The 27,858-nt window shown below is 38.7% G+C and overlaps 2 protein-coding genes across 2 annotated transcripts in view; one reads left to right on the top strand and one right to left on the bottom strand.

Annotated features, from left to right (window-relative positions):
• eipr1 (EARP complex and GARP complex interacting protein 1) overlaps window positions 1-10,024 on the bottom strand; it is a 36,660-nt gene extending 26,636 nt beyond the window's left edge. Inside the window, exons 1-4 of the mRNA XM_055171451.2 lie at window positions 9,838-10,024; window positions 9,325-9,408; window positions 6,886-7,018; window positions 2,959-3,115 (exon numbers count right to left, since the gene is read on the bottom strand). Of these exons, the coding sequence (XP_055027426.2) occupies window positions 2,959-3,115; window positions 6,886-7,018; window positions 9,325-9,408; window positions 9,838-9,885 (422 nt within the window). The 5' untranslated portion in view covers window positions 9,886-10,024. The remainder of the gene's footprint in view (window positions 1-2,958; window positions 3,116-6,885; window positions 7,019-9,324; window positions 9,409-9,837) is intronic.
• A 9-nt stretch (window positions 10,025-10,033) lies between these two features.
• On the top strand, window positions 10,034-27,656 carry trappc12 (trafficking protein particle complex subunit 12). The gene is made up of 12 exons (XM_055171449.2): window positions 10,034-10,181; window positions 11,301-12,562; window positions 15,480-15,596; window positions 19,317-19,430; window positions 19,932-20,070; window positions 20,254-20,366; window positions 20,488-20,560; window positions 22,643-22,716; window positions 24,349-24,447; window positions 26,378-26,481; window positions 26,577-26,664; window positions 27,097-27,656. Exons 2-12 carry the CDS (start codon window positions 11,321-11,323, stop codon window positions 27,337-27,339), a joined length of 2,406 nt encoding a protein of 801 aa, XP_055027424.2. The 5' UTR covers window positions 10,034-10,181; window positions 11,301-11,320; the 3' UTR covers window positions 27,340-27,656.
• The last annotated feature ends 202 nt before the right edge of the window (window positions 27,657-27,858 follow it).

The following is a 27,858-nucleotide window of genomic DNA, read 5'->3' as shown; positions in this document are numbered from 1 at the left end:
CGCACGATTCGTCTCGGCTATGCGATCCAATTTGCCCGGCGTCCCCCCAAATTCTCCGGCGTTCGTTTCACTACGGTAAGAGCTGCCGATGCGCACGTCCTCCGTGCGGAGATCGCTGTCTTATTGGCGAAAGACGCGATCCAGCCGGTCCCTCCAGCCGAGATGAGGTCGGGGTTTTACAGCCCTTACTTTATTGTACCCAAGAAAAGCGGCGGCTTGCGACCGATCTTGGACCTGCGTTCGCTGAACCGTGCACTTCACAGAATGCCGTTCAAAATGCTGACGCCCAAACGCATATTTCCATGCATTCGTCCAAACGATTGGTTCGCATCTATCGACCTGAAGGACGCGTACTTTCACGTATCTATTCTCCCCCGACACAGGCCGTTTCTCCGCTTTGCGTTCGAGGGGCGAGCATACCAGTACAAAGTCCTCCCATTCGGGCTCTCTCTGTCGCCCCGTGTATTCACCAAAGTAGTGGAGGGGGCTTTAAAACCCCTGAGAGAGAGAGGTGTGCGCATTCTCGCGTATCTGGACGATTGGCTAATAATAGCTCAAACACGTCAGACGCTGTGCGATCACAGAGATTTAACTTTAAAACACCTCGCTCGTTTGGGTCTTCGGGTCAACTGGGAAAAGAGCAAGCTTTGCCCCGTGCAGAGAATCTCTTTTCTCGGTATGGAACTGGACTCGATCGATTTGACAGCTCGTCTAACAGAGGCGCGTGTACAGTCAATTCTGACTTGCCTGGATACATTCAAGAGCAAGAGCGCGGTCCCGCTGAAACAGTTTCAGAAGCTTTTGGGGCATATGGCAGCAGCCGCAGCTGTAACTCCGCTCGGACTGCTTCATATGCGACCGCTTCAGCATTGGCTTCACGATCGAGTCCCGAGGAGAGCGTGGCTGCGCGGCATTCACCGTGTTATCATTACACCTGCGTGTCGTCGCACTTTCACTCCGTGGTCAGACCGTGCGTTTCTCCGAGCCGGTGTGCCTCTGAGACAGGTCTCCAGGCACGCGATAGTATGCACAGATGCGTCAGACACGGGGTGGGGGGCCACGTACGATGGGCTTGCGGCTTCGGGGGTCTGGACGACACCCCAGCTGCATTGGCACATAAACTGCCGGGAAATGTGGGCTGTATATCTTGCGCTCATCCGTTTCAGCAACGAGTTACGGGGCAAAGATGTATTAGTTCGAACAGACAACACTGCGACCGTGGCGTACATCAATCGTCAAGGCGGTTTACGCTCGCGTCACCTGTCGCATCTCGCCCGTCACCTCCTCACATGGAGTCAGAAGAATTTGAGGTCTCTTCGTGCCATTTACATCCCGGGCACGCTCAATGTAGAGGCGGATGCGCTCTCTCGGGCTGCGCGTCCCGGCGAATGGCGACTCCACCCCATTGCGGTTCAGCAAATTTGGAGACGTTTCGGCAAAGCGCAGATAGATCTGTTTGCTTCCCCAGAGACGACCCATTGTCGCCTGTTCTATTCACTAGCCGACGACTCGCTCGGCGTGGATGCATTGGCACACAGCTGGCCGCGAAACATGCGCAAATACGCGTTCCCTCCGGTGAGCCTCATTGCGCAAACCTTATGCAAAATCCGGGAGGACGAGGAGAGCGTGCTGTTGGTGGCACCGTATTGGACAACCAGGAGTTGGTTTCCAGAACTCTACGTGACGTCGTAGTGACCGACTGAAAGGGAACGTCTCGGTTACGTATGTAACCCTCGTTCCCTGAAGGAAGGGAACGGAGACGTCACGTCCCGTCGCCACAGTTTGCTGTTCCATTGCTGTTCAGGCCGGGCACTGTTGCTCGGCTTCTCAGCAATAATATAGCTGATTTGGTATTATGCACCTGCGCCTTATATACGCACCTGGCGGGGCGGCGCCGGCATTATGCAAATACCTGCATGCCAAGTTCATTGGCGTTTTTGATAGTTCTCGAAGTAGATAGGTCACCCGCGAAGCGGTTCCCAATTCGTCGGTCACGACGTGACGTCTCCGTTCCCTTCCTTCAGGGAACGAGGGTTACATACGTAACCGAGACGTTTTGTTAGCATTAGCATGATCTGATCGGAGATCTGAGATTTACACTCGCCTCAACACAAATCACATGTCAATGGTGTCAAAGGTCACTGGGTCTCCATGTGTCTTGTAACCATTCAGACCAACAGGAGAGTAAGTAAATCATAACATATAGTAATTTTTGAACTTAAAGGTGCAGTGTGTAACATCTAGAAGGATCTACTGACAGAAATACAATATTATATATTATCAATGGTGTATAAAGACATTACATAATAAACCGTTATGTGTTTATTACCTTAGAATGAGCCGTTTTTACCTCAATACGCCCCGGGTCCCCCTCCATGGAAGTCGCCATTTTGTGCTGCCATGTAGTAGCCCTAAACTGATAAACTGCTTTACAGAGCGCGTTTTGTCACTTCTGTATTTTATCTTAGACGACAACATTTTTTGTCCTGTGGGGCTACCGTAGCTTCTCTATGTGTTTCGGTGAACGGTGGACTGAGCCTTTGATTGCAATTCATAATCTTACAGCTAAATGCCGCTAAAATCTACACACTGCACCTTTAATATTTAAGTCTTGTCTACTAGTGCAATAAGGATTTTGAAACAGAGCAAAACTTTAAGAGGATAGATGTGGGCCATTTAACCAAAGCTTCAAAACACACATTTTTTATAATCCGTGTTGTGAATTATGGTGCATGAAATAAAGCGTGCCATGAAAGGTGAAAAATAAAAGCAAACAGACGGGTGCTGAAATACAGAATGGATTTCTGTAACAAATTTCTGTAACAGAACAACAGATTGGAGAGAGGTAAAGGCTGCAAGAGACAGAGACAAAGCAAGACAGCCATGGAAATAAAAGTCAGGAGAGAGAGATGGAAGGATGGGAACGCTGCAGGGATAAATCGATAGCGTGCAGCATACCAGGCCACGCTGCCATGGGCCGTGTTGTCAAGGTGACAGAGAAGCTCCAAGGTCTGCGGGTTGTTTGATGAATCATCGGGGGACTCGTGGCTGCCTGATTCCCATTCCAGGGGCATCCTCCACACCGCTGCACATGTGAGAACCCGGCTCTCAGACGCTGCCCGACACAACACACACAACACAGAGTCACATACACACACACAAAACATGCTTAAAAATATAAATGAAACAGCTGGAGCTCAACTGAACCACAGATTCAGCTCATTTGGAAGAACCAACATCAAACAAAGACCAAGTGTGTTGGGAGGTACATTTAGATATCATCTATGTTATCAAACAATCAATTTGATACCATATATAAGATGTGCATACATTATTGAGTAATGCATGTGTATTGTTTTAAAATACGGCGCCATATGAACATTGCAGGAGAGTACAGCTTTACTCCGTGAGTAAACTGCCTCTACAGGCCATATGTTTAAATGAGATTCACTAATGGCACTGGCAATGAGAAATGATTGTTTCATATTACACTTTAAAATTGAAAAGGCATAATTCTATAATGGGACGAAAAATGTATATATATACTGTATATATATTAGCATTATTGGATCATTTTATTGTGGGGAATTATGGCATAATTTTATTATGGGACAAAAATATGTTTAAACATATATTTAAGCAATATCGCTCGAGTAGGAGTGTGATATAGCTCTATATCATCACGGCTGTGATTAGGCCAGAGGCACGAGGCCGCAGGCCGAGTGCCGGAGGCAATCACAGCCGTGATGATATAGAGCTATATCACACGACTCCGAGAGCGATATTGCTTTTATACAACAGTTCGAAGGCACACGTTTGAAAAACGAAAACTAGAAAACAACAACGGAGTTATTTTAAAAGCCTCTTTGTTAGAGAACTACTTCTTCCGCCACGGATTTGAGGGCGGCCAGAATGACAGGTAAAACTTTCGGCTGCTTTGAAGCTCATAACAACTCAATGGACGGAAAAGCCGTTACTTTATATTACCGTTTCTTGGTCACAAAGTGTAGTTTTAAGATTAGTTCAGTCGAGAATGTATATGTATTATATTTAAATCTGCAGTCGATTAGTAAAGATAGCGCCTGTTTGAACGTTTGCTTAGTGAGATTCGGTACGAATGAGAACCAAAGCATGAGCGGACATCAGTGTTCACTCGCCCCGCTGACCACCGCCCTCTCTGGGCTACATTTCTGAAAGAAATACCCTGGCTCTCATGTTGGCCTTGTTTGTTTATGATCGTCAAAATGAGATCAAATCAGCAGTATTTGGTGTCATTATCAAACTATTACTTGTTTTTTAATTCATATTTAGTGTCTTTTGTGTTGTTATTGTTTTGGCGCGAGGTAAAAGTTAATAAAACTACTTGTATAACGTTACTATTGCTTTCTCATTTATTCTTAACGTGATACGAGCACTCGATTATTATTATTAAACTTTGTTCTGGTCAGTACTATATAAAACTGTGTTTTATAAGTGTCAGAGATATGTTTTTGCATGCTGCTTATAAATATACCAGTGGCCATATCTCATAACATGTTTTAATAGTCAGGTCACGATAAAGTAAATGATCAAGGTCCACATTTAAAAGGTGCGGTGCTTACCTGCAGTTTCACGGTGTTTTCGCGTTCTGATAAGAAATATAGCTCCAGAAAAAAAAACGAGTGTTTATATTCCTCTTTCCAAGTGTTAATAATCCACACGATGTGACAAGACATTTCTCCCATTAACTGTAACGTAACATCCAAGAGCGCTGATCTTTGACGGAATAACTTCTGATTGGGGATTCACAGACTGATTTAAGAGCTAGTAAACTAATGAGATACACGGAGAGTGATTCAAACAGCGCGTCTGTGTTTTTCCATTCAGAGATGAGCCTGCTTAGGACCTCCATTCACTAGGTGGCGGAATGATACGAAAGGTGAAGCGGTTACAGTGCCGATATCAGCACAATATCGCACAGGTCTTAGCCAATCAGATTCGAGAACCAGAAAGAACTGTTGTATAAATATATATATATATATATATATATGTGGCATTTAAACGATGCCCAATTGGCACTAAGGGGCCTAAAGTGTGCCAAGAAAACATCCCCACACCATTACACCACCACCACCAGCCTGCACAGTGGTAACAAGGCATGATAGATCCATGTTCTCATTCAGTTTACAATAAATTCTGACTCTACCATCTGAATGTCTCAACAGAACTCGAGACTCATCAGACCAGGCAACATTTTTCCAGTCTTCAACAGTCCAATTTTGGTGAGCTCGTGCAAATTGTAGCCTCTTTTTCCTATTTGTAGTGGAGATGAGTGGTACCCGGTGGTGTCTTCTGCTGTTGTAGCCCATCCGCCTCAAGGTTGTGCGTGTTGTGGCTTCACAAATGCTTTGCTGCATACCTCGGTTGTAACGAGTGTTTATTTCAGTCAAAGTTGCTCTTCTATCAGCTTGAATCAGTCGGCCCAGTCTCCTCTGACCTCAAGCATCAACAAGACATTTTCGCCCACAGCACTGCCGGATACTGGATGTTTTTCTCTTTTCACGCCATTCTTTGTAAACCCTAGAAATTGTTGTGCGTGAAAATCCCCGTAACTAAGCAGATTGTGAAATACTCAGACCGGCCCGTCTGGCACCAACAACCATGCCACGCTCAAAATTGCTTAAATCACCTTTCTTTCCCATTCTGACATTCAGTTTGGAGTTCAGGAGATACAGCACACACTCATATCTTATGCAAAAAAAAATCACTTTTATTTTGTATGCGAGTAATCAGCCAGAACTTTATATATATTTGCATTATTGCATAATTCTATTATGGGACAAAAAGATGTTTATATATTTGCTCTATTGCATAATTCTATTATGGAGCATTATTGCATAATATTATTATGGGACAAAAACATTGTATTTTCTATATTAGCATTAGTCTCATAACAATAAATCACATTTCCCCTCTAATTATCATTGTTTTGATATTGTTGTAATTGCACACATTTCTTTCAGCATGGCTGTTTCTATCACAATCATGTCACAAATCCTCTGTAGGTCCATCACGTCAACACAATGTTTATCCAGCATTTGGACAGAAACCCTAATGTACAGTGTAACACACATTAATAAAGCTTTGACTCTGTAGATTTCACACTGATGTGGAAAAGCTGTGTAAATGTCTGCCACTGGTCTAGTGGTGGTGTCAGGATAAGAGCTGTTCTCAGATCAGTGCTGCAGAAGGAGACTGGCTGATGGTGGGGGCAGACTCTGAGCCGTCCAGCTACTCCATTAGCTTGAATGTCACGGTAATTACATTTCTCTTTTGAACTCCAATATGACATCTTGCACATTTGCCTTGTCGTAATGAAGATAGAATGAGACATGAAAAAAGTACCAGTTTTCACTCGCTGCTATCTGAACTGTCACTGACCAGACGAGCCGCAGGCGTCAGTCATATAAACATGGGATTTAATTAAATTTTTCAATTTCAATTGTCCCTTCATGTTTGTGTAAGTTTTAAAATATCCTCAAGGAAAGTGCTAGAATGTGCTGTATATTTCATTGCCAGCTGTTTGTGTAACCTGGTGTAAGAGCAATATATTACAACGTGTAAGGTGTACTGTATTTTATAAAGTGTGACCTATAATCTTAGATGTATATTGGAATAAAACTAAGTAAGCAAAGCTTCTTGAATCAGCTGTGAGCATTTGTCGTGTATCTGATCCACCTCTTTAGATTGCATTTGTCAGCAGCAGTTTTGGGCCACATGCTCAAAAATGATCATGATTGATATACTACAATAATTTTTTTCATTTCAGACTGTATACCTGATGATGTTGTCTTTGTATTGGTTTTGAAACACAGTACATGTTGTAAAAGAAAGAGATAAACTCACTCTTATTGTAGCACGTGGTCAGCACTCCCTTATCTGCAGGGCTGGCGTTGATGTGCCATATCTCACCAGCATCGTGCAGGAGCACATTCTTATTAATCATGTTATTCTCATCATCAAAGTCAATGATGTGTATCTGCGGATGAGAAGAAAGCACACGGCTGAGGAGAAAGTCCTGAGCTTCACTCCCACATATTTACTTTAATATCACAATAAATGAACTCGCAAATGCTTTTTTAACACACTCAGCTTTTAATTTCAAACTTTGAAAAGCCTGTCACTTCTGAACTCGGGATAGATGCATAAAGTAAAAAAAAATAACTGAATGCATTCTGGGTAATATTATTCTATACAAACCGGCCACAAAAAGCATTTAGACCCTTAACCCACACCTACCACATACACCTGTGATTACTCTGAAAATGAGTTTGGGACCTGTTAGTGCAGCCTAGTCATATATTTTATCCCAAAATTATTTAAATAAGAAAAATTGAGAAAAAAATGATGACTATCATTGTATTTTTTTTCTCACTATAACAGCTAACAATCAAGCACATGATCCCTTAAACTTTTACTATTCAGAGACTTTTTTCATAGCAATTAATTAAATGACTTATAATGACAACTTTAATATACATATAAAACGAACACATAATACTTTGTGTTATATTAATATTGTCACTATGCAAAACTTTATGTTCTTAATGCTAAACATATTTGCTTATTACTTCCTTATAAATTTTATTTCATATTTCTTTCAGATGTGAAGCGTCTTAAGATTTCCAAGAACCCAAATCACTTTCTACCCAAAATCAGAAATATACCATACATATGGACAATAATCATGCTGGGAGAAAGTTTAGGAAACAATGCCTTTAAAACCAAACCGGCTTTAGGAAATGAACTGCATTTTAACGAGCTGTACCCAAAAATAGCTCAGAAAGACAAAGAGCGCATGCATACGTGAGCGCAACCCTGCAGTTCGGACTGCGGAAAGTCGGAGGGAAAACCATTAACCTTGAATGGAGGAGAATTATTAGGCAACATTATAATTTTATGGAGGGAGGCAATACAAATAAATTCTGATGACTGGACAGGATAATTGGAGGTGCTGAAAGCTTCTGTAATGAATGTTAGAGAGAGACTGGCTCTTGATTTATCAAATTTAGCTTTATAGATGCACAGTGAGTCTTTACATGAGCCTCCTCTCTTACCATAGTCAACATGTGTAGGAATGGTCAAGGGTTCAGGTTTGGGACGTTGAACAGTTGTTTTACCAACAACGGCCACTAGGTGTCAACGGTTTGCTGCATATTCTTGTCACAAATTAATAAATTACCGTCACTGCATTATTATATTATTAGGGCTGTCAAAAGATTAATCGCGATTAATCGCATCCAAAATAAAAGTTTGTGTTTACATAACATATGTGTGTGTACTGTGTATAATTATTATTTATATATAAAAACACACCCAATCATGTATATATTTAAGAATTTTTTTTATATTTATATATAAAATATTTATATTTATATATAATATAAATTATCGAAATGTATATACAGTATTTAAATGCAAATATTTCTTAAATATATACATGAATGTGTGTGTATTTATATATACATAATATTTATACACAGTACACACACATATGCTATGTAAACACAAACTTTTATGTTGGATGCATAAAAGTTTAATTATTATTACTTCTAAAATGTTTTGTTACAACATTTCCAACGATAAATGGTTTGTCGTAATAGATAAAAATGTACATGCAAAATCTTGAACTCAGGTTTTTACATGTTGCTTAGACATGAGATTAAGAATATCAGAGATATATTAACATAAAAATCAACCAAAATAAAAATGACCAATGGCATGACACATTCTGCAAACACCGGTTTAAAAAACATATACCAACATAATGTACATTACAAAAACCCATGTGGCTCAACTCGTGTTCAGCCAATTAAATTAGCACTTACAATAGACCTAAATAGATGCGTATAGATTGTATCTTTACTAAAGTAATCTTTATTATGGACATACTGTCATCATGAATTCAATTCAGCTGCAAATTATTAAACTGCAGGAGATTTGTATTTATTTTTATTATACTGTAAGTGCTGATATGATTTGTGAATCCCCAAAATCTCATACATTAACTGATGTTCTGAAAAACAGTGACTTTTGTTATCTGTACATGAGATTGTTAGTATTAGCTGTTATGTAAACTTAGTAGATAAAAGCTGAGGTAGATCACAGTAGTTCCTGTGTACATGCAACATTTATTTTAGTAAAACCAGAAAATAATAGGAGGCTTAGATGAAATCATAAAAATGTTTACTATATCTTCAGAATAACTGTACATGGCGCCTTTACAGTGTAACATTTTACTATAGCATACAATCCCATGTGTACATACAGTATACAGTCACTAACCTGATTATCAAATTTCAGTGACTGTGTGCCCACCAGAAACCTGATGGCATCTGTCTCAGCTGTCTGGGCTGCGAGAGCACGAGCCTGAAACATACAGAAAAGTAAATCTTATAGATATTTATCATGTGTGATCATTTTAGGAAGGTCTCTACGTCATATCTGTCATGGCACTCTTGCTACAAATGCTGTCAGGGCAAACAGTTTATGCCCAATACTGTTGTATAGGTAGTTTAAATGTACCTAAATGCTCTCATCATGACAAGACCCATGATGTGCTGAGTACATTGTATTAATATCATGATGATAACATATTAATATACAATGGTAAAATGACCATATATTATTACGTTGTGTTAAATATTTGATATGCGTATATTGTCGAATGTACGAATACAAATAATGAGTTTAAACCACCATTAACAGTAAAACAACAACCAGTTTAACTACACAGTTTTCTGCATATACATTACAGTGGTGTAAACATGAAATAAAAGATAAAAAGAGCCACCGTACCTGAAACTCAAGGCCATAAATAACCGGAGCGTCATCCTCCATTTTCATTCATTCATTTATCTTTCAAAACATTATCCTGTTTGTCAAATAATACACGCAGAACAGTTCCGCGAGACTGACGTCAAGATTACGCTAGCAGCGCATGAACGCAGACGTAACCTACTTCGATGTGAGCGCGTGTTTGTGTTTGCAAGCGTAAGCGTTGTTCCAGAATACTGAAGTCTGCGGTAGCGCGGATGTTTGATACTTCTCGGCCACCGTACCGGTTTCATGCTGACGTCAGTGCGCATGCGTGTGTTTACATCGCTGACTGTCATCTCAGCGTTTATTTCACTGAACTGAAGGTAAAATCATGATTTTATTCTTAATTTAGATTGAATCTCTGAGTGAGTGTTGGTAACAAACTGACAGCGTCTGAAAGTAACTTAACTGTTGTATTGTTGTAGTTCTTTGTATCTGAAAAATAAGCATTATTTGCATGTTAATTTGTCTCCAGGCCACGAGCATGTTTATATTATCGATCATTTCTGTATTTGAATCATGTTTCTCTATTAGTTTTCTCATCAGCAGTATTTTAATTTGTGTAGTTCGTAATGTAATGAATAAAGACTCTTGACAGTCTTTCTTTTATCTACAGAGTTAAGTCCAGTGTTGTTCACGTGATATGTCAAATGAATAATTCCCATGGATGCACATATCTTAGTGCATTACAAATAATTTTTAGGGATTCGTATTTTCGGACTTTTAAGAAAACAGTCAGTATTACAATTTAAAAATGACCTACATTTGTCCAAAAGTTAATAAAAAAGCAAACATCATAATATTTAGCTTTTATTGTATTGATTTGTATTATCAGTGATGTAAAGCAATGCATTTCCTGTCTGACCATATAAGGCCTGCAGTAAATGTTGTATGTTTGTTCAATATCTAATATATTAGGCCTGCAGTTTTAGAGAATTTTGGCTGATACCGATATTTGTCACTTGCATGCTTGCTTACTTAGTTGAACTTTACTCATTAAAATAGATCACTGGTTTGATGTTTCTAAGTTAGCAAAGTTCAGAAAGAAATGCATTGATGTGTACTATCTAATGTATTTACTCTTCTGCAAATAATTTAATTATACATGGATCTATTTAACATTAAATAGTTTAACATTACAAGAGAGGCTCAAAGTAAGCTATAAAACAAAGTACAAATAGGACAGCATGACACCCACCAATAGACTACAAAACTATTGCATGCATTGTTATTTTAGTATTTTTTATGCTATAGCCAATATGGTTATTATATTAATAAAGAATGGGCTGCTAAATATCGGTGGTTGATACATTTATGTACATTACATTTATTCATTTAGCAGACACTTTTATCCAAATCCACTTACAAATGAGAAAGCGTTAAGCATTTTGTCAGAAACCTATCTTTGCATTGATGAAATGAAATCTGTTCTGGAATCATAGGGAACAGTGAAGCTGGAGTCATGGACAGCAGTGACAGTCCAGCACAGAGACCTGTTACTCTGGATATAGATGTAGCAGGTGATAGCGAAAGGCTCGAACCCTCTGCCCTGCCTCAGACTGATCCTTTAGGCCCGTCAATCACTCCAGACGTGCCCTTCCAGGAGGAGAGCATCGACCTGGAAGTTGAAGCTTTTATTTCACCGCAGGATGACAGCATTACCTCTGAAAGCATGATGGAGAAGCTGAACGACCAGATGATGGAGAGCGTGATGATTTCAGATTCTCCCAACAGCGAGGAAGAGGACGCCGTTCCCATTGACACGCTTTTAGTCCGGAACGAAGATGAGGAGGCCCTGGAATCCAAAGAGCTTGATGGAGATACGGATGAAGAAAAGAAAGATGCTGAGAGGTCCTCCTCTGTCAATGCTGCTGAACCTGAGGACGCTTCTGAATGGTTATTTAAAGATGATGAGGAGAAGAGCATGGAGGATAAAACTGATCACGAAATAGAAACTGATACCCAAGCTGCTTCTGACACTCCCAGCCCTAAGGGTCCTGATGCTCAAGATACACCCCTTGAAATTACTATAGGAACAACCAGCCCCAAAGATGAGCCCATTCCAGTCTGTACTATCTTCAGCCATGGTGGGCAGCCCACAGCACAAGCCCTGATACCTGACGGCTTTCAACCCACCCTAGTAAAGTCCCCAAGCTTCACCATCGGCAACACCGAAACCCCTAACAGGCTCGTCCCTCAGGTGTGCCAGCCGAGCCCCAGCCTCAGTAAATTCTTCACAGACAATGGGACGGTCAACCCAGCCTCGGACTTCTTCGATTCTTTCACAATTTCCTCCTCGTTCATATCAGTCAGTAACCCGAATGCAGAGTCGCCTAAGGCAACCGTCCCTCCAGAGTCTCAACTGTTGTCTGGATCCAGCAGCGTGCCCGCCTCAGGGTCACAGGATACTGTACATGCCAGCACGTACTTCGGCCCGGCTCCTCAGGGTGGCGTTCCAAAACCTCAGGCAGGTGCAGGGGAGCCTGTGGCATCGATGAATAAGCTTCAGGCTGTGTTCTCGGTTGGGGACGATCCCTTCGCGAGCGCTCTGAGCACCAGTGAGGTGGATAAGCGCTATGATGCTTGGCTTCCTTCAGAGGAGACCAGGAGAGTGTTGATATCAGTGGCCACGCACCAGGTCAGTCCTGTCCAGTTAGACAAAGAGCAGCTGGCCATGCCCGGACTCAAGTTTGACAACCTTCAGGTCAGTCTAGTATCGCAAATTACATTTAAAAAACAAGAGCATAGTAAAATCTAAATACGGTAGGTGCTTTAGATTTGTAGCTACTAGTCAATGTTTTATTCAAGGTCATTTGAGTACCAGCGTACTTCCAAAAGTTTTTGCATTTGGAAAATATTGATTATTTTAATATTGATGATCATCTTGTTCACAGATGTGAGCATGCACCTCTTAACTCTTTCCCCACCAGCGTTTTACCAGCAGTTTTTTTTTTTTTTTTTAAGTTGCCAGCCAGCGCAAAGACTGGGCAAAAATTTTTATTTTTTTGATTTATCTTTTTTTTTTTTAAATGTGGTCGATTCAAAATCGATTCTCAAAAGGCAACAAATAAAAAAAAATCATATTTATTTCCGCAAAAATTGAACGTAAGATTAACGTTAACGTAATTAATAGTCGTCTCCACTAGATGTCACCCTCTTTTTTGCCTTGCATGATGTTACCAAGGAGTGAGAGGTGAGCCTGTCATTCATTTATTTAGTGCTTAAAATGGCGATTTCAGGTGCTTCATCTGCGTTGATGCCACCTTCACATAAAAAGTCAGAGGTATGAAGCATTTTAGATTTCGCAAGCAAGACGACGATGATGTTGTGAACAAGAACAAAGCTATATGCGTGATTTGTAATGCAGAGGTGAAATGCTGTAGTGATATTAAATCTGTATTAATTTAGTTGAATCGGGTATAAAAATCGACCAGAGAATCGGAATCAAAAATTTAATCGAGAATTGAAATCGAATCAATTTGACAGCTTGTGAATCAAAATCAAATCGATCTGGAACATCTGAATCGACACCCAGCCCTAGCCAGTGCCAGCATTTTTTATTATTTTCGTAAAAATATAATGCCTTCCAATAAAATTTCTTCTTTGGATTGGTGCTGGGCGGGGATTGATCGCGATTGATCGCATACAGGGTAGAAGTGATTTTTTTGCATGATATATGTGCGTGTACTGTGTCTAATTATTGTGTATATTTAACCACACACACATTCATATATTCATTTCAGAATTGTTTTACTTGTATATAATTTTTTTTTTAAATTACTTTTAATATAGAATATATAAAAATATAAATAAATATATATAAACATGTAAATGTTTCGTAAATACATACATGAATGTGTGTGTATTTATTAATACATAATAATTACACACAGCACATACTCATATATTATGCCAAAAATCACTTTTATTTTGTATGCGATTAATCGCGATTAATCTTTGGCCAGCACTACTTTAAATATATAAACATACACAGTTTTTACCTTTTTTTATCCATAGCTTTAGTGTTATATAAGTTGGGTAAGGGTGCCATCTAGTGGATAATAGTGGAAATATGGATTGGCGTAAAAACTCATTATTGAGTGCATTTACATGCTCAGAATACGCGGATAACTATCAAAAGTCTACTTACTTTCTGATAGTACATATGGGTGATTCTCACGAAAACTTGGTTTTAAAAATGTCAAGCATGAAAATATAAAAATTACTTAAATTTACTTTTTTTCCCACCAGACATTGAAAAACAAAGTCTGGAGTAAATGGGAACATTAATTTAAAAACTTTTACTTATCATTTAACACTTTTTGTAACATAATTTAAAAAATTAGTCCTAAAAAAATCTCATTACCGCAACAGTCAGAAAACATCAACACTGACATATTTTCAAAATGACATGACAAACCTGAAAGAACATAATTTGGAGATTCTGCACATGGATTTAAAATCAAAGTGTTATGCTTCTATTAATTAAATTAACATTTAATAAGCATCTGTTGCGGTAATGATAATCAAAATGCCATGTAAGCATTCTGACAAGACAATATTTCAAATTAACTGTAAAAAAATGATCTTACCGGGTAGCCATCTTGAAGTAACTGGTCCATGTGCTTGGTCACTCAAAATCAAACTTTATTAAAATTCTGTATATGTGCTTAAACTGTTCTCAAAAAGTGTTGCGGAGGATGAGAACATCAGGCATGGACACATCATTTTCCTAATTTTTCTTCATTATTATTATACATGAATATTCAGTAAATATTTTTTTCTGTCATCTAAAGTAGTCTAGCAAAACATCCATTTATTTTTTTCTTAATATTTTTGTGTTAATTTGATTAAATTACAACATAACGCATGTTCAAACACAGCCGGACACATTGCGGTAATGAGAATTTCAGCAGAAAATGAGATAAAATGTACAATTATAAATTCTTATGTTGAAATCACACATTGTGCAAGGTAGAACACAGTATTGTGTTAATTCTGATGCTTTTTAATGTTACTATATTACACATTTTAAAGCTAAAATCATTAGTGCCGTGGTGTTTCAATGGTTTCGTGAGAATCACCCATATAGTTGTTCAAAAAGCCGATGGGAAATCTGATATGAGCTTTTCTTTTTGCAGTTTCTCTGCCAATTGCATGAGTCTTTTATGTGTTACTTTATGCTTACTTCTGCGTGTGAAGTTTATATTTCTCACACGGAGACTTGCGCACATGAATAAAACTGCGACAATACTGGTTAAGGTGTTTATATGCAACGCGAAAGCGGGGTAATGAGCAAAAAACTACCTGTGCCGATCAGTTTTTGTTTACGCCGTTTATGGGCTTTCCCAGAAAAAAGAAAGCCTTTTCACACGTTTACATCACCCCACACATTGTCAGTTTATTAACTCTTTCCCCGCCATTGACGAGTTATCTCGTCAATCTGCAATATCTCCAAATTGACGAGACAATACCCCCTGCCACGCACTTGCAATAGCACGCAAATCATAGTTTTCCCAAAATGTAAACTAAAGGTTATGGGCTATAAAAATCAATTACGTTTTTTAATAATTGGTCACGTGTAAAAAATGTAGCACAAAGTGAAGCTTTATGTATTACAGGGTGATGCTGTGAGGGATCTGATGCAGCGCTTTTTGGGTGAGCAGGCGGCTATGAAGAGACAGGTGCTCTTAGCCAACTCAGTCGAGCAAAACTTCCTGGGTCTCAAGCGACTTATTGTGAGTCACTATATTTCTCTTTAATCCTTTAATTCTTCTCATTTAAATGGAGACATGTGCCATTGTTCAAGATGTTTATGTTGCTAAGTGTTGATCTGGTGTGAGAGTTTGACACAATGCTTATCATTTTTTTATCACTTGTCTATCCAATCTAAAATCAAAATGATTGTGCACAATACAAACCATAACAGTCTAACAGAACGTAGATGATGTTTAATTTACAGTACATTTTGGTTAGTTGGACTTTGGATTAATAAGATTTAGAAATAAGAGAAAAAGTGGCAGCAAAATGTCTGATCACCATCATCGCACACCTGTCACTTGATCACATCACATAACCCTTAATGTTTAAACTACTGTGCACTAGAGGTCTTCACGGGTCCACTTAGATCCGAAAACCCGAGGTCCGACCCGAGACCCGATCGGGTTCGGGTCTAAAAGTTTCACATGTGCCTCGGACACGGGTCGGGTTCAGACCCGAACTCTCTCGCCTGTGTGCGTCAATGTCCTTTTCAAACCTCTCATCTGATCTGTTTGCCAAGAGTGCTTGCAACATTGTGTGGTTGTCGGAAGGTTCATTTTCGTTGAGACAAACATGTCAGTCAATTATAAATGTAAATTTTAGCGGTTACGTTGGTGTCGTCGTCAGATAACAAAGTAAAACGAATGGAGCAGCTCGCCAAATTGGTTGCAAGGCCACCGGAGTTTCTTTCTGTCTGACTGCTGCGCGTAGGTCTGCAGAATGCACACACGTCAGTGCCGTTTACATTCGGTTCCAGTCGGGTAAAAAAAAAAAATTCACTAGTTCGGGTCGGACTCGGGTCTAATTTTCTCGGGTTTGGGTCGGGTCTTTCTTTAAAAAAATTTTATTTATGCACGTCGGGTTCGAGTATGAAGTGATTCGGGTCATTTCGGGTCGGGTACATTTCTTTGGACCCGAGAACACCTCTACTGTGCACTATGATTGCAGGCAGCATACATAGTGTTCTTGAATATATGTAAACACTGTAATGAACCTCAAGTGTGTTCTCAGATCGTATGCAACCTTGGATCTAACAAACCGCTAATATGCACATCAAACAAACCAAAATAACCTAAATGAACTAAACTAAACAACAAAAAACACTTGGTTATTATGGGTAAGGAGGTAGTACTAAGTAAACTCATTGTGTCATTGTAGATCTTTAACAATAGGCAGTGCTTAAAGAAGAAGAAAATCTCTGGGAATTATATTACAAGTTGTAAATGTAATTTGTCAAAATGACAGATGGCTTTCAGATTTTTCAGTCAAAGATGGAAAATTTTCGGTTATCGTGACCTCTGGTTCTCACACCTTTTTTTGCTCTTTTTGAAATGAAATTCAAGCTCTTATTTGCTTGAAATCTTTGCATTTAAAAACATGTACGTAAATATATGTACCTGTACAGCAGTGTACCTTTGTGACACTTTTTTGCTTTCATTATATGACAAAGAACTGCTTTGACACTCTTATAGATATATTAACTTCCATCTTTGAGCTTTTCCAGTAGGTTTGTATTGGCACCTCCCTAAAAACGTACAAACCAAATCCCTGATCTGTTTTGTGGGGACATTTGTAGAGTCCCTGAATGGGCCGTAGATCAGAAGAGTCCCATTTCCCCTTCCATTGACTTGTGTTATGTCTGATCTCAGAGGCGGATGCTGCTCGTGCAGGTTTCTCCGCCAGTGGTTTTCGACTTCATTTCCCGCTCTAATGAAGATTTAGAGGCTCTGGGGTCTCTGACAGAAGAGAGAGAGAGCAGAAGGAGAGACTGAAATACTAAAAAGAGACTGAACTCAGGATATCAAAAGGTTCATGGAAACCGACTTGAAAGAAAATACAGCATACACAGACATAAGCACAACGTTTCTGAGCAATCTAACACAGTTGTGGCCAATCAGAAAAAACGTGGGGTTTAATGAAAGCAATGAAGAGCGGGAATTTGGACCAATTAGACTTCATAGTGGGCGGGGCTGCCTCGCACATGACCTTAACGTCCTCGTGAACCAGAAGGGGCGATCGAGTCTACTTCCATGTTGTGATGTATTCCTGAACTGAATATCATATGATGAAACTAGGGGGTGTGGCTTGTATTATCCACTGTGAATTGATTGGATATAGAAAAGTAGGCATTGCATTTAGAAATTAACTTGCAGAAGACTGACAGTTGGAGGGGGCGGGGTTAACAGATGCTCCTGCCCAGGTGGTCCAGCTGACATCATCAGCGAATGATCGCTATACACTCACCTAAAGGATTATTAGGAACACCTGTACAATTTCTCATGGATGCAATTATCTAATCAACCAATCGCATGGCAGTTGCTTCATTGCATTTAGGGGTGTGGTCCTGGTCAAGACAATCTCCTGAACTCCAAACTGAATGTCAGAATGGGAAAGAAAGATGATTTAAGCAATTTTAAGCGTGGCATGGTTGTTGGTGCCAGATGGGCCGGTCTGAGTATTTCACAGTCTGCTCAGTTACTGGGAATTTCATGCACAATCATTTCTAGGGTTTACAAAGAATGGTGTGAAAAGGGAAAAACATCCAGTATGCGGCAGTCCTGTGGGTGAAAATGCCTTGTTGATGCTAGAGGTCAGAGGAGAATAAGCTGACTGATTCAAGCTGATAGAAGAGCAACTTTGACTAAAATAACCACTCGTTACAACCGAGGTATGCAGCAAAGCATTTGTGAAGCCACAACACGCACAACCTTGAGGCGGATGGGCTACAACAGCAGAAGACCCCACCGGTTACCACTCATCACCACTACAAATAGGAAAAGAGGCTACAATTTGCACAAGCTCACCAAAATTGGACAGTTGAAGACTGGAAAAATGTTGCCTGGTCTGATGAGTCTCGAGTTCTGTTGAGACATTCAGAATGTAGAGTCAGAATTTGGTGCAAACAGAATGAGAACATGGATCCATCATGCCTTGTTACCACTGTGCAGGCTGGTGGTGGTGGTGTAATGGTGTGGGGGATGTTTTCTTGGCACACTTTAGACCCCTTAGTGCCAACTGGGCATCATTTAAATGCCACAGCCTACCTGAGCATTGTTTCTGACCATGTCCATCCCTTTATGACCACCATGTACCCATCCTCTGATGGCTACTTCCAGCAGGATAATGCACCATGTCACAAAGCTTGAATCGTTTCAAATTGGTTTCTTGAACATGACAATGAGTTCACTGTACTAAAATGGCCCCCACAGTCACCAGATCTCAACCTAATAGAGCATCTTTGGGATGTGGTGGAAAAGGAGCTTCGTGCCCTGGATGTGCATCCCACAAATCTCCATCAACTGCAAGATCCTATCCTATCAATATGGGCCAACATTTCTAGAGAATGCTTTCAGCACCTTGTTGAATCAATGCCACGTAGAAATAAGGCAGTTCTGAAGGCAAAAGGCGGTCAAACACAGTATTAGTATGGTGTTCCTAATAATCCTTTAGGTGAGTGTACAAAGTCACACGAAAACAAAAAATCTGATTTGAAAGCAGCCCAGATTGGAATTGAAAATGTTTGCGAAAACAGATCTGTGATGGTGTGAGTGTATCCGTTGGTTAAATCTTTACAGTAAATAATAAATCTTGCTGTATGTGATGTGTAAGTGACCTTCATCATCATTACAGGTGCTGAGTCTCCATCATGTGTAAGCAGATGTTTGTTTATCAGCTTAATCTTTTCTCATCTCACACAGAGCACTAAGAACTGGAGAGCGGCCGTGGATTTGACGGGAAGACTGCTGACGGCTCTTGGTCAGGGTTACGGCAAGAGCGGACAGCCCTCCAACCACACCACAGATTCCTTACAGGTGAGCAAAACTCCACCAAGTAGATCTTTTGCAGTTTAATGACGAAAGAGGGAATTTAGTGAAACTAAATTAGTTAAACAGATTATGAACAGTCAACCTGCAAAATAAACTTGATGGCATGATCAGGTGCAAACTGATAGTGCTGTATTTATGTCCTCATCCAAAATGCAATTCACAGCATTTTATCATCCAAATTGGAAATCTACTGCTGACACAAATGTCACAAGTTGTGTCTTCAGCAACAGTTTGTTCCCAATTATTCTCAATAACGCCGAGTAAAGTATAGTTATATGATCTTTACATGCAAAGTACCCTGAAGTAGTACAAAGTGTTGTAGAAACCCATCGATGTCCCAGCGGATCTGGAGCCGAGCGTATCAAAGCACCTGTTCGCTTTTATGTGCAAACTTTTTGTCACTCAGCACTTTCTCTCTTCTAAGACCTATAAATCAAAAACAATTAAAAGTAATGCACAGCATGTTGGTGTTTGTTTCTCCCTTAGCTGTGGTTTGTACGTCTGGCTCTTCTGGTTAAGCTTAATCTTTTTCAAAATGCTGAACTGGAGTTCGAGCCCTTCGGCAATCTGGATCATCCCAACCTTTACTATGAGTATTACCCATCCGTGTACCCCGGACGACGAGGTGAATATTTTAAAATAAACATAAATAAAGTGAAGATGTTAAGTCTTCTCTGTCTCGATAAGGCTTTAGATTATAGGAAGCGTCCTAAGATTAGTTACCTGATCAAAGCTGATTTTTTTTATAACAAGACAGAGTCTTTATTTGTCATTCATTTTATACGTATGTTTTATATGGATGTTGTAGGTTCGATGGTGCCGTTCTCCATGCGTATCCTGCACGCTGAGCTTCCTCAGTATCTTCAGAAGCCGCAGGAAACTCTAGACCGCCTGTACAGAATGAAGAGCGTCTGTCAGAAGGTGAACGTGACCGAGCTCTGAACTTTCCACCTCGCCGGCTGCTTCTTCTCTGCAGCGCTGGGAAATTAAATTAGTGTTGCTGTAATTAGTGTTGTAAAACTTCTGCTCACATCTTTCACAGATCCTGAGCAACCTGCAGGAGGGTTTAGCCGAGGATGGGAGTATGATCAACCTCACACAGGAAAACAGACAAGGTACAGAAATCAACTTCTCACACAATTTTTTTGTGCCTTTTACATCTAAACTCTTCATATATATGTATATGTAGGGCTGCAACTAACATTTATTTTTATAAATGATTCATCGGGTGATTATTTTTTCAATTAATCGACTAATCAGATAAAAACCTAAATATTTATTAAATTAGATTTTTTTTCCCAAATAAGGCCCTAAATTAGGGTTTTCATGTGTAGATGTGTACTATTAAAAGTGCAAAAGCCACACACTACTACAGTTTTAGTAATATATTCTTTCTAATTTTTATATTTTAAACCCTAAATAAAATTTTGCAGCTTTTAAATGGCACCTATTATGGCCTGAGACAATAGTATCTAGTGGACAGAGTACAACTGTAGGTGGGCGGGGCTTTATCAGTGTGACCTCACATTGATAAAATAATCAAAATGGCATGTCTAATTAGACTGCTTTGGTTTAATGGGGATTTAAAAACAAGGAACGGGTTTTTTTTTTTCATCGTAGTGTGGTTCACACACTCCCAACACACATTATGTCCAAAGTGGACTTTGAATAGTAGGTGCCCTTTAAATAGTAAAACATCTTAAAACTTATTGAGTTGTAATCTTCAGTGATGTGCTTGTAAACATGAAATTGTGATTAATGATTTAGAATTTTTTTATTGCGCTTTTTAGTAGAGAGAAAGGTCACGCCGTGACGTATCGGTTTTGTACTGGTCACATATCTCCACGCAATACAAATTTCCAGGTCAGAGTTCACCAGACTTTTCTACGCAGCAACCTGCGAAACATCATCGCACGAGCTTGCGTTTCCGGTCTGCCACATTTGAATGAGTATGATTTGAAGTCAATGGAAAGAAAAGTCTAATGTGACTGTGCCTAAAGCACTTATATTGACAAACTGCTCTTATATGTGGCGTCACAGACCAACTAATCTAAAATTAAATTAGTTGACAACGAATTTCATAATCGATTATTATCGATTTTATTGTTTATCGTCGTTACAGCCCTATATACAGAAGTTGCGTCCGAATTCGCCTACTTATTTTGTTGGAAACCTACCTACTTTTGAGTGCTTGAATCTATTTTATGCAAGAAGTATTTTGGGAAAAAAATCCATATTATTCCCTGTGTAGTGTAGTATATTATAAAAATTCTAGACTTATAATGCTTGTATCTTCTGTATGCGAATGTTGATTCATACCAAAATGCTTTTTTTGCATAATTGTTTTTGACACATGAAAACGTGTTGGGTTACGCATGTAACTGTTGTTCCCTGAGAAGGGAACGAGGCGCTGCGTCTCCCTTGCCATACTTCCTGCGTCCCTTTAACGCCGTCTTTGGCAATATTTCAGATAGCGATATACTTCCTGACTCCCGCGTCACCCTGTCTTTGTCGTTAAGCCTCACCATTGGTTGAATTTGATATACACATTCAGACACACTTACACCTGGAGGCGTCCCCAAAGTGTCACTGCAGTGACGCAGCGCGAGTTCCCTAGAAAGGGAACTGTAACAATGTATCTTAAAAGGTAACACGATGTAACCTTGCTCTCACTTCAAATGTGTCCCCACATTTAGTCCTTGAATTTGAGGGTAAAATTTGAAGTTAACTAAGGTGTGGGAACCCTGATTTTTGTGTTTGGTATAGTGTTGCTTGCCTAAGATGAGCGTTTTAAACCGGTTACTTATACAGTAAAGATGTTAGCCTGTAGTAAATCATCTAACAACAGTGAGGAATATGATCACAGCATCATTACCCATTATATGTCAGAGAAGAGGAGGATGAGGAAACGTAATGACATGTTCAATCTGTTCTTCGTTCAGATTAACCGCAGTCACACATCATTGCTGGTCAGGCATTAGCTGAAGTCTGTTAATGCTCCTACACATGTCAGATCAGAGCGGGGCGATGATGGCGGTCTACAGTGAGCCAAAGGGCAAAAATAAATCTGACTGTCACTGTCTGTTCCTCCTTTGCTATAATTCGCAGACAAATAATTAGTTTGGAAGAGAAAACGCTGCAATTTCTTGCTTTTTCATTTGCTCAGTCTCTCTCTTTCTTATTCTCCTTGTTTTTAGCCTCAATCCAGCTGTGGAGGTCACGTCTGAGCAGGGTGATGTACTCCATGGCAAACTGTCTGCTAATGATGAAGGTATGTGGGAAGATCTGCAGTCATTTCACCCATACAAACACATCCTAACACTTATACTATACACTTTATTATCACTCCCATCATCATTGTTGCTATATGCATTCATTTGCTAACTATAAACACTATAATTTATACTATTTAACAACTTTTTCCCTAATATAATGATGCATTTTCTGTAAAGCAGCTTTGAAACAATATGCATATGTGCTATAGGAATAAATTTGAATTGAATTACATCTGGCATGGATTATATCTGCATGCAAACATTCAACTAGTGTTTTTTCTAGGGTCATAAATCTGAGTAATGGATTGGGTTATTTCTGGCTGGTGGATTAAATTATAAAGGTTTTCTCATCATTGTTTATTGGTGAAACAGTCACACATACACATAGGATGTGCTGAGATTTCAGTCAAAATTAAGTGGAAATTAATGCTTGTTTTTTGCCAGCTACACATTGCCATCTGGTGGCTAAATACTGAAACACACAGATACAGGGAAACCTTGGAGATGTTGAATTGTTTTTTACTTGAAAATATGATTTGAATAAATAAAAGTCCTACCTGGTTTCCTTTTTACTGTACCTAAAGGAAAAATTTTGTCAATTTGACACCCCCTCCCAAATGGTATGATAAACAAAAAAATATAATTTTGTTTTCTAGTTGATTTGAAGCCATGTGTGTAGACGAGACTGAGACTGAAATTTAAGTTTTTAGCTACTTCCCATTACACATATTAAGACTTCTACTGCCATAGTTTGTTCCACGCTTATGCATTATTTTTCAATAAATGCACACTTGTCAAATGTCTTGAGTAGGGCTGGGCAAAAAAAAATCGATTTTTCGATTAATCGTTTTTTAAAAGTGTTCGATTAAACATTGAACTGAGGAATGGAAGCATTTTAGATTTCGCAAGCAACACGTGTTGTGGCTTTTAATTTCTTTTTATTAATTACCCACTTGTAAACTGCTGTTCACTGTTCTTTTTTATTAATATAGTATTTGTATTTAATCTATATTCATTGAGAATACCTGAGAACCGGAATCGAAAATTTAATCGAGAATCGGAATCGAATCGATTTGATAGCTTGTGAATCGAAATCGAATCGATCTGGAACATCTGAATCGATACCCAGCCCTAGTCTTGAGCAATGTTTGTGGTTACCGTGGTAAAAGCAAAAAAATTTACTCTGGTCCTTTGAATTATTTAAAAATAATGCACATCCTTGGAAAATAATGTAGACCTGCAGTGGCATCGTCAATTATTCCTTACAGTATATTGCATCTGACATAACACTCTTAGTTTGCTCTCCCTGGTTGTTTTCTTGTAACACTTTTTGTTTGTTTGTCTGTTTGAAACCATGGTTAATTCTCGTAAGGGATTATTAGTTTCACACATGAGATTTAAGCTTTAAAATCTTGTTTCTCATACAAAGCTGTCATATGACTTCAGAACTTGTTGAATGTAGTTGTTTTAATACAGACAGCTCGACATAAGGCTCATTGTGAACTGTTATATGATCGGTATCATGTTTAAATGAACTCTTAACTCTTGTGTCGTTAAAGTACATATAATGTCGTGATTTCCCAATTTCATCTAAATTTCTCTGTACCCATGTCTTATCTCATATGAAGGATTATGTGCTGGCAGTGGATGTGTATCGCTCCATTATCCAGTACGAGCCGGAGCAGAAAGTTCAGCTGCTGAGCGGTATCGGACGCATTTTCTTACAGGTGAGATTATAAAGAGTCACACAGCATGCAGGGCAACCGGGTTCAAAGGCTAATCTAGATCTGTATTTACTGTATAAACAACAGATGTAAGTTTAGTTTTCAGACAATCTATGTGTAAATAAAATGCACCATTACGTTGGCTCATGACAATAAACACACAAGCAGCTTTCAGTCCACTACACATATTATGTGATAGATACAACAGAGGTTTTAATAAGCAATTCAATATTCAAATAAATGCAAGAAAGCGATCGATCACTTTTAATTGATCTTTGATCATTTCAGTATGCAAACATTACAAGCATCTCAAAGGTTACATTTACATTGCATTTATGCATTTGGCAGACGCAGTGACTTACTTAATGTACAAGGTATTTGTTTTTTATCAGTATGTGTGTTTCCAGTTTCGAACCCATGAACTGAGTTTTAATATTCTGTTGAAGTCAAGGAGATTTTAAATGTTAATGTTAAATCAAAATGAAAAAGCAGACCGTATAAAACACTGTTACATACGCTGTACAATACAAACAATGCTGTTAGTTTTGCCCTCGCATTTAAAGGGATGGTTCACCCAATAATGCAAAATTTAATTGCTTACCCTAATGTTGTGCTAAACCTGTATGAGTATCTTTATTCTTATGATTGAAAAAGAAGATGATAAATGATGGTAAGCACTCAGGTTACAGGTTACCCATTGACTATCATGGTAGGAAAAACAAATACTATGGAAGTCAGTGGGTACCATCAACTTACTTACCATTATTTATTAAAATATTTTATTTTGTGTTCAATTTAAGAAACGCATACACTGCAAAAAAAATTTTTTCAAGAAAAAAAGTCTTAGTATTTTTGTCTTGTTTTCAGTAAAAATATCTATAAATTCTTAAATTAAGATGCTTTTTCTTGATGAGCAAAACCACCCAAGAAAATAATATAAAAAAATCTAATTTAAGTGATTTTGTGCATAAAAAAAGCAAAAAATCTGCCAATGGGGTAAGCAAATCTTGAATTTTTCTTGAATTTAGTGTTTAAGAAAAATGTTAATTTTTGCTTACCCCATTGCCAGATTTTTTTTTTTTTTATTGTTTTATGCACAAAATCACTTAAATGTGATATTTTTGGTCTAAAAACCAGACTTATGTTCTTGGGTTGTTTTGCTCATCAAGAAAAGGCATCTTAATTTAAGAATTAATCGATATTTTTAATGAAAACAAGACAAAAATACTACGAAAATTTTTCTTAAAAAACATTTTTTGCAGTGCAGGTTTACAACAACATGAGGGAAACTAAATGATGACAAAATTCTCGTTTTTGGGTGAACTTTTCCTTTAATGTTTTAATGTCTTGTTTTAAAGAAGACATTTTTAAGTTTTTCACAGAAGTATCTGGAGGTGAACATTATTAAATAAAAATTTGTTATAGCAGTTTACATTTATGTATAAAATATATACTTTATTGCATTATTTTATTTATTGCAATAAAAGTGTTTGTGTTACACTTTAAGCGGTTTTACCAACAACGGCCACTAGGTGTCAACAGTTTGCTGCATACTCTTGTCACAAATTAATAAATGACTGTCCCTGCATTATTGATATTACCGCTAAAATGTTTTTAAATATGAAAACTACACTCGTAGATCTTTTCAATGATATATAGTTTTTCATGATGGATTAAAATATACATGCAAAATATTAAAGTAAACTCTGGTGTCCCACTCATGGAACAGCGCCAGTAATGAGGTTGCAATTAATAATGTTGCAATATTTGCCTGTGAGAAAAAACAATGACCAACAAAACAGACTGATGTGTAATAATGTTAATTGGTTAAGTGAAACATGGATGGTTGAGACAAAACAGCCCATTTTGTTAACTACTAATGCATCTTCACCCAATGTAATCTGCATTGTGTTTGTTTATAACATTACTGTAGATCGGGGACATCAGAACTGGAGAAAAGTATTTTCAGGATGTTGAAAAAGTTTGTGAATCAAAGGGAAAATCACCTGATGAAGACGCATCAGTCCTAATGAACAGGTAAAATCTGGTTTATAAATATTCAGTGACTTTTGCAGATTTATGTTAGTAGTGTTTAATGTGGATCTGCTTTAACCTGGAAATGTTTATGTCAGGGCTTTTGTTCATCTGAGTCAGAATAACTACGCAGATGCACACGTGTGTTTTTCCAGTGTCTTGAAAATAGATCCCAAGAATCCAGTGGCAAGCACTCGTTCTCCATCTCTGTATTCTTCAGTCAATTATCTCTTATGTCTCTTATCTTGTGCTTAATTCACAAGCTCAAACATGAGTGTACGTGATAGACAATATGCTCACTATGTGTTAAAGATTCAGTAGATACTGAGCTGTGATATGTATTATTGATGTAGTGATTCAGTGGTTTATCAATAATGAAACTCATCCGATCTGTCATCATGGGCTGATGGTAGCCAAGTGGTCTGGTATCAAATCTAGTCTCACAAAATCAGACATTTGACCATCAGCATGAAGTCTGGTCGACTTACACATGAGGACTGGCATGTAACGTGACAAACCACAGTTCATGTTGTTGTTTTTTTACATGTTATATGTAAAGTAAGTTACTCAACACTGTGTGAAAGTACTGAAACTAAAAGTTTGAACTTCATTTTCCAGGCAAGCAACAATGCAGCCGTGTGTCTGCTTTATTTGGGGAGGTTGAAGGAGTCCCTGGGCCAGCTGGAGAGCCTGGTGCACAAGGACCCAGCGCTGTACTTACACGAGAGCGTGCTTTTCAACCTCACAACCATGTACGAGCTGGAGTCCTCGCGCAGCACGCAGAAGAAACAGGCTCTGCTCGAAGCCGCGGCCAGCCGAGAAGGAGACAGCTTCAACATCCAGTGCCTCAAGCTAGCATGAGACACCACAATCCGACAGCAGGGACATTGCGTAATAAAGTCAGGAGGTGGATTTTCTTCAGACATGAATGAACACGTCGTGGCTGGAATTGAAAATGTTGTTTTAGATTTAAAGCTTTTTTGAAGATTGTGTTTTTAAATCTTACAATGTACAGGCAGGACCAAAGGTAACTTGATAACCCAGATACATTTGCTCTGTACAAAACAGAAAAAGGGTCAAGCACCTTACCAATGTCTCAAGAATTAAGCTACAAGCATTAAATGATTGTACTGTGTATTTGGGGAAAATAGAATCTTGTTAATAAATGTATGAAAACACTTTTGACATATCTGGTTGTATTTAATACAGTAGATTATTTCACTAATTTTTTTAATATTAGTATACATGTGGTGCCGTAGAATGTAAAACTGTATTGCATAGCCTCAAACATGATTGTTTCTTCCTCCTTATGTAAACCTCGTGCATGCAAAGACAGCTGAAAAACAGACCAATCACAGCATGACACCAACTGTGACGTTA

Source organism: Misgurnus anguillicaudatus, chromosome 7, assembly GCF_027580225.2.
Source record: "Misgurnus anguillicaudatus chromosome 7, ASM2758022v2, whole genome shotgun sequence".
Classification (NCBI taxonomy): domain Eukaryota; kingdom Metazoa; phylum Chordata; class Actinopteri; order Cypriniformes; family Cobitidae; genus Misgurnus; species Misgurnus anguillicaudatus.
Note: the sequence above shows the minus strand (reverse complement) of the source record. Positions and strands in the feature narration are given on the sequence as shown.